The 7,373-nt window shown below is 46.3% G+C and overlaps 1 protein-coding gene across 2 annotated transcripts; it reads right to left on the bottom strand.

The window, feature by feature from the left end:
- Window positions 1-888: 888 nt before the first annotated feature.
- On the bottom strand, window positions 889-6,022 carry BNIP1 (BCL2 interacting protein 1). 2 transcript variants are annotated; one of them, XM_080398563.1, is made up of 6 exons: window positions 5,593-5,999; window positions 5,349-5,441; window positions 5,131-5,222; window positions 4,570-4,671; window positions 3,640-3,758; window positions 889-1,523 (listed from the first exon to the last, which is right to left on the bottom strand). In XM_080398563.1, the coding sequence occupies exons 1-6, from the start codon at window positions 5,674-5,676 to the stop codon at window positions 1,327-1,329; spliced, it is 687 nt and encodes a 228-aa protein (XP_080254689.1). In that variant the 5' UTR covers window positions 5,677-5,999; the 3' UTR covers window positions 889-1,326. The 2 variants fall into 2 exon arrangements, with proteins under 2 accessions (XP_080254689.1, XP_080254688.1); XM_080398562.1 differs by having other exon boundaries at window positions 5,131-5,441; window positions 5,593-6,022.
- Window positions 6,023-7,373: the final 1,351 nt, after the last annotated feature.

Genomic DNA, 7,373 nt, shown 5'->3' with positions numbered 1-7,373 from the left:
CGTCACTTCCACTGTCCTGTACTCCAGTTTGGATTACTACAACCTACTTCCTCTTCTGTATTTAACCAGGCTTGTAGCAGCTGCCAGCAAAAGGGTAAATTGTGACTGCTGATAAGATCTAGTAAATTAATATTAGAATGACAAAGTAACAGTCTGGTCATCTCTCCTCCCTAAATGTACTATGGAGAACTACCTACAAAGGTAACCTAGCCTCAAATTTCACATAAATTTATACACCGTAATTTGCTTGACATCATGTTTCCTAAGATATACATTTTTTAAAAAAAGTTTACTTCTGACTACTAAATTAAGGCAGTATTTAACCATTCTGTGAGAATTTCCTAAACCATATGTCAACCTTACCAGTCAGCTCTGAAGAAGCAATAAAACAATTTCCAGAGGCAACATCAGTTTTAAGAACGCTGCAGTGCAGTTTGTGCTACTTCCAGGTACTACGTGGAGCGTGGCAGGCTGGCATTTATGCTATTAAAGCAAATCAACTCCCACTACTGAAGAACAAAACCTCTTGCAATGATTACCTGAGAAAAGATTAACCCTACGAGCAAGAAAACCTTACAAACATACAACATGGCAGTGGAATTTTATAAAGAAAAGGAGCAAAAAGGTTTCTGATTTCAACAGATTCGCAATGCAATTCTCAAATATATCGTGTGAATGAACAGTAACAAATGGGGCTCCCATGTTTGCTTTGGACGGAGCCCTCCTAAGGAACACAGCCAGACTGCACGTGTGCTATGCTCCCACAAAAAAAACAACCTGTAAGCAACTGCTGCTGTTAAGTATTAAGCAGAATTTTCACATGGGAAGTTGTTCAGGCTCTTTCAATCCATTAGACTTTGTTTTTAAACAAAACTCAGTTTACATAGATACAATAAATAGTTTATTAACGGAATGTATGTGAGTTTCTTTCATCCTTCCTCTTTCGGCACCTTACACACAGGTATCAAAGCAGCTTCCAGTCCATGCCAAGGACAAAAGTGAATTTCAAGGCAAAATGAAGGGAGGTTGAAAGTTAAGACTGGCACCTTTCAGCGCCTCCTTCCTCACGTGTTTGGTTCCCCAAACCTACAGGCAAATTGGTGTTTCTTCTTTCCATACCTTGCTCTACCTGCTTCTTCCCACCTCATGCTCATTTAAGCTCTTCTTAGGCAGGTCACATGCTCTGCGGGAACAGTATAAAGTCATGCCTGCTCTAATGCTCTTTCAGCTATTGCAATATCCCTTTACGATTTTATTTAAAAGCCCTACCATTATTACGCCATCTCTTTCTGATCTTTTGTAATAGTTCAGTTTAGCTTTGGAATTTTACAAAAATGGAAAGAGTCTTTTTTTCAAAATATAGAGCACCGTGGCTAGGAATAAGGCAAGGGCGAGAAAGATGAGCAGCTTGTCCGTCAGTTCCCTGCGATTGTACTTTGTTATGAGCTTTCGCCCCAACTGAATTGTCCCAGACATGGACTTAAATTCTTCATTTGCTTCCAGGATGGTTCGTGAAGAATTGGCTGAAATTAAGGGGAAGAAAAAATAGAAATCAGCTAGTTGTGCTTCAAAAACACATGACAAAGGCTACAAGCATGCAATATTTGGCAATACAGACAGTGCCTGGGAGATCCTTCTAGGTCAGACTGACTTATGGGTAAGACAAATGCAGACTGTCCTTGCAGAGGCTTTCACAACTCATTAGTCTTGACATGCTAAAGAAAAATACAAAGCAAAGCAAGAGTACTGAATGGCTTAAAGGCCCTACGTCCTGTTGCTGAATTTTTGATTTTCAGGTTACCAGATAAAAATCTAGTTCAGATTTTTTATGAACAAAGTCAGTGCTACCTGAGAGCTCGCTAGAAGCAGAGTGAAATAAGAATGGTGCTTGAACCACCGATTTAAGGGGGAGAAATCACCATCACTGTCAGCAGCACCTCTAACCAGCAGTAGGACAGGTCAGTATTTGAATATATTAAATGCACAACTGAAACTGTTCCCCCAAGCTAGAACCTGAATCAGTGTGATTCAGATGAGATTGCAGAAAGTGAAAAAGCAGCATGCAGCAGCAAGAGATCCTTAATTACTCAGCTCTAACAATTTAAACAGTTTTTAACAGTTATTTTTGGCAATCATAATTCTTTGGGGCTTTTTTCCTAATAAAAAACCCCAGAAAATCAACTAGGGAAAAAGTGCGTTGATTGGTCTCAACTAAAGACAGAATTTGAAGATATTCCCAAACAGTAAGATGGTACATCGGTTCCTTTCAACTTCTCTTTCCCTGTGAGACAACAAACAAGCAAACAAACAAATGCCCCAAGCTCCTCAGCCTTCCTCCTTTCAAATTACTGTACGAAAGCAAAAGCCCAGGAGTTCCCTTTTTCTTATATTACAGAACGCACACCCTGTACAGCAGTGAATGCGGGTAACACACTCTCTACTGAACTGACTGATTAAAGACAGGCCAAGCTCCAAGTGTGTTACAGAAACAAACATAGTAGAAACACATCCGTAATATTTTTCAAACCACTACATACCATCTTAAAGAAGCATTTTGATCCAAATGAAAATAGAAAACTTGTTTCACATTGTTAATGACGAAGTAGAGCTTCCCTGCTTCGTGGCTGCATTTATTCACTGCCTACTGGGAAAGGACTTGCTCAGAAAAAAGGAAACTCTAACTACCGATTCAGAATTTGCAGCTGGGTTTTGTAAATGACCTTTGATGGTTTTTCCCTTGATGAACTCCAAGCGCTGTTCAGTCAGAAACAGCGTGAAAAAGTGTCTGTCAAACTGTCTTTTTAATGGGAGAAGAAACATGCTACTTTTACATGAACAAACCGTGCCCAGCTGCCATCCTCAGATAGGGGCAGAAAACAAGGAAGGCAAAAGCTGTGTTATTTATCCTCATCTTCAAACTGTTCTCTCTTCTGCCCAAAAGCACAGCTAGTAAGAGGCCCAGGCAACATAGATCCAACTTCTGAACGCTTCATGTATCAGCAGTTGTGACAGGTCACTTGATTTATTGTCTTAGGAGTCTAAGCCAAAGAACTGGGTGAAATCTTGGTTTCACAGTCCCTGATGCACTGCTGACAGAGCAAGTGACCTCGGGTTCAAGTCACTTGATCTCCCTCTCTCTTAGTCATCCCAGCTGGATGGAGACTGGGTGAAAACAGTCCTCCACCCACACTGTTCCCTCTGTGTATGGACCTGTACCCATGCTTTTATTTTCCCTACCGATACCAAATGCATGGCAGGACAGTAGCACAGAGTAACATCAAACACACCCTTAGCACTATGTGAACTCACATGGCTTTTACAACTGCTTTTATGTGAAACTAAAACAAAAGCTCCTCACCCTGCCCCCTTCTCCCTGCCCTCTTTTACTTTTCATTATCGTGAAACAGAAACTCCAACAAACAGGTCCATGCAATGTATATTATTATTTTCTATTTATGTCAAACTGTAAGAGGAGTTCTGCTGGATGGCCCTTCAATTATCATTGTAGTACGTTCTCCTACAGCAAAGCACATTTCCACTATGCTCCATGCCACGTCCGTTTGTGTCTCCCTACTCTAACAGAACTGGCAAAAGGTGCTTCAATCATCTAATCCATACCCAAAACCCAAACATCTGTACCTAGGGTTTGCACAGTCTCCTCACTCTGCTGGACTTGTTGTGACATCATCCTGCTAATGCCCATCAGACTCTCTGTGATGTTACTTGCACTCTCTGCCAGGCTTTCCTTTGTAGTCTTCCTGGAAAAGAAAGGGGAAAAGTAAAGCAGGAAGGGATAAAATTATGTCTGCAGGTACTGTGGGGGAAATGCTGCTGCCAGAAAGCTTAGAACAGAGCTTGGCACCAAACACTTCTGCCACTGTACAAAAGACTCAACTATTTTTTACAGCATGAGAAATTCAGATTATCTTCACTAAACATTAAAAAAAAAACCAAAACCCCACGGAACATTAAAGTAATGAACCAAAACAACTGCTAGTGGCTCAGAATCTCACAGGGGCCCGTATTTCACAACTTACTCATCCATGACTGTACAACTTCAGTATGAGCTGGTATGGAAGCACTGATACCACTTTATTATCCTGGGTATCCCATTTGTTGCTTTCAATACAGGAACTGTGTACACTTACATCCAGATTTGCATGTGAGAACAGCTTCCATAGTGATCCACTACTTATAATATACTTATAACCCTGACTGGAATCAATGTAAAAGGTGGTCAGAAAAACTATGAAGGCTCACTTATCCCCTTTTCCGCTTAGACAAGCCAACACCAAGAAAACATGAAATGACCACAATCCTTAACAGTTTAAATCTTCACAAAAGGTAAATGCATTCATTAGAAACCATGTAGCCCAAGGTTCACTGCAGCTGTTATAAGGCTGCAAAGGGAAGGTGAGGGCCAGCAACAGATTTCCTTCCTGGCACCTTAGAAAAGCTACGTTCCAGATAAAATTAAATAACTTAAAACCATCACATCGCTTCCATTCAAAACTAGTGAATATAGCATACGCTGCTTAAAGCTCAGATCACAGCGGGATGGTCTAATACCTGTGTCTTAAGGAGTCTCTTCCCTGCAGCAGTTGATCTTTCTCAGAGTTGTCGATAGCAATTTTGCAAGCTAGATTCGCCTTTCTCCAAGCTGCCTGATTGCTGAAATCACAAGAGGACAATGTTGTAACACAATGGGAACACCTTGCAAGCAAAAACTATTTTCACGGAGCAACCACCACTGAAACTGAGAACCCCAGTGATGCGTGGACTTTGTATCATACCACAGAACAACAAAACACTTGCTATCGTTTCTTCTCCTAAGTGTATAGCTTATAAGGCGAGGGAAGAAGAAAACTGTGCCAGCTGTGAAATGACAGACTCTCAAGCCACCTGCTTACAGGGTCGGCTCCTCAAAGGGTTGGATCATGGTGACGGTGTCAGGACAGGAGAGAGGAAAGCAGAAGGCGGCAGTCCTGCCCTTTCCATCCCTCATCTGCTCTTGGTCTTGGGCAACACAGCACCGTGTCAGTGCCAGGGCAGGCCCTGCTCGGCGCTGGGGGAGGCTGGATCACCTCAGGGTGCTGGGGGCCTGCAGGGAGCAGGGGCTGCCCGACCCACCTCAGCATTTGCTTCTTGTGGTTTTCCACCTCCCGCAGCAAGGCCTGCTTCTCCGACTCCTTATCCTGCTCCTTGGCCATCTGCTCCAGCTCCTGTGGTGCAAAGCCGCAACACGAAAATCCCATCAGGGCCTGGGGCCCAGCGGCGAGCCAGAAGCGGGCTGACGCCACAGCCCCCCCCCGCCGGGCCGGCCCCCCGCCCCCGGCCCTCGGCCTCACCTGGATGCGGCCGCGGAGGTGGCGGAACTTCTCCTTCACGACGGCGTTGAGCTCCGTGAGGGCGCCGAGCGGCCCCGGGCAGTCCCGGATGTCCTGCAAGGCAGCGGCCCGGTCAGCGCGGCCCGCGCCGGGCACCCCCCCCGGGCACCGCACACACACACACACACCCGGGCACCCCCCGCAAAGCAGCGGCCGCCCCGCAGCCCCGGCAGGGGGGACCCGCCGCGGGGGCGGGCGGCGGTACCTGCACGGCCGCCTTGATCTCCAGGTCGAACTTGACGATCTCCTGGTGGCAGACCCGCACCGGCACGCCGCCGGCCGCCGCCATCTTGCGCGGGAAGGGGCAGGCCGCAGCTCCGCCGCCGGCCCGCGGGCGCCGCCTGTGGGCACCGAGGAGCGGGCAGGGGCGGGCGCCGCCCCGGGCCTTGTGCCGCCGCCGCGGGGCTGCGCTGAGGGGCTGGCGGGGGCCCGGTGCTGAGCACAGCGCGGCGCGTCCCTCTGCGCTGCCAGCCCCGTAGCCCTGCGGGTGGCGGGCGGCCCGTCAAGCACAAGGCGGCTGAGGGCCGGGGAGGGGCCCTGTGCCCTCCCGAGATAAAAACGGGCCCGAGGGAACAGCTGCGGGGCAGCCGGGAGAAGCAGGGGTGGCAGGGGGCCGCGCCAGCGCCAGCCCCCCCGGGACGCACGGAACAGGCCGAGGCCCGTAGTAGGGCTGCCCAGGGGCGCAGGGGTCCCCCGGGAACCTGGATCCCGGATCCCAGCGCATCCTCCCGGCAAGCCCAGCGGCTGCCGGTGGCCCCGCAGCGGTCAGAAGGAGCCGCGCGGAAAACCGAGCTGCTGCCGCACCCAGCCCCCATCCCTGCCGAAGGGGAGCTGCTGACGGTGCCAGGAGGGCGCTGACTGCAAGAGACGCTGCACCATCCACCGTCACCCCCCCAATGACTGGAGACGGTATTTCCTCCACAATTTTTATTTTAAATTACAAAGGATGTTGCATACATTGATGAATTTGTATCTGGATAGAAGTGCTAGGGACCGAGGGTGACAGAGTAAACAAAGTCAATAGTTTAATTGTGCCTCTCTTCAAAAAAATAAAAACTGCACAACTATTAACCAACATTAAACATTGCAATTCTTAACAGATCATGCTTTTAACAAGGTAAATTTATTTTCTAACAGAGACAAGACTTTCAGTAAGTTTTGCTGAGCTCCAGTTGGAAGTTGATTATAGAATAATATCAAGGACAGCGTTACAATCATGACCCCAAGCGTAGGCAGAACAGGATGCCATGTTTTGTTTAAAATGCCTTTTTTTTCTTTCTTTCTTTTTTTCTTTTTCCCCATCAATCACCTACATCCGCATGTGCCATCAGCCTCAAGAGTTTACCCGGCAACAAATACTGAGCAGTAAGTTTTCCTTGGGTGTAATATTCTGCAAGGATAGATGATTCAAATCAGAATGTATAAATATCCACCATAATAAAGAACCTTAAGAAAATTAAAGTGCTGCTACTAGGTTCTGTTCCTTAATCAGAAGATTTTGATAGGGTGGGATGGATGTGCTTTTGCCAATACCAAATCCAGTCCAAAGTTTTCCTTACAGTAGCTAGTGAACTCGGCCAAATTTGATTTACTCAGATATCAGACTACAAAATATTCTTCACTCAAGAAAATCTCAGAACACTGATGTTATCTCAAAAGTTTTGAGGTTTTTTTTTTTTTTAATGGAGAAAAAAAAGCAGCATGGCTTGAGATAGCTCTGGCTCCACCTTTAGCTCCACAGCTCATTAGAAAGACAATAAATGCATAGTCAGTATTTGCTCCTGTGGAAGTTCATGAGTGTAAGAGGCTGAGGATTACAATTCAGTGCACACATACACCTTCTTATCATGTTAGAAGCACTGGGGGAGAAAACATGGCATATTGTGAAACGTAAGTTGTAGAAAGATAGAGACATTTTTGTATGCTGCAAGGAAGATATAACCTAAAAGTGCCATCTTTCACTAATGACATTTAAGAATCCCAATT

This window comes from Falco punctatus, assembly GCF_963210335.1.
Source record: "Falco punctatus genome assembly, chromosome: 8".
NCBI lineage: Eukaryota > Metazoa > Chordata > Aves > Falconiformes > Falconidae > Falco > Falco punctatus.
The sequence above is the reverse complement of the archived record's forward strand: the minus strand, read 5'-3'. Positions and strand labels throughout refer to the sequence as shown.

Excerpts from the sequence above, each read along its gene's own strand:
- BNIP1 (XM_080398562.1), bottom strand. The coding sequence starts at position 5,676 with ATGGCGGCGGCCGGCGGCGTGCCGGTGCGGGTCTGCCACCAGGAGATC. Across the intron at positions 5,442-5,592 it reads AGATCAAGGCGGCCGTGCAG|GACATCCGGGACTGCCCGGG; the intron begins GTACCGCCGCCC and ends GCTGCCTTGCAG. Across the intron at positions 1,524-3,639 it reads GGAGACTGTGCAAACCCTAG|CCAATTCTTCACGAACCATC; the intron begins GTACAGATGTTT and ends CCTTAATTTCAG.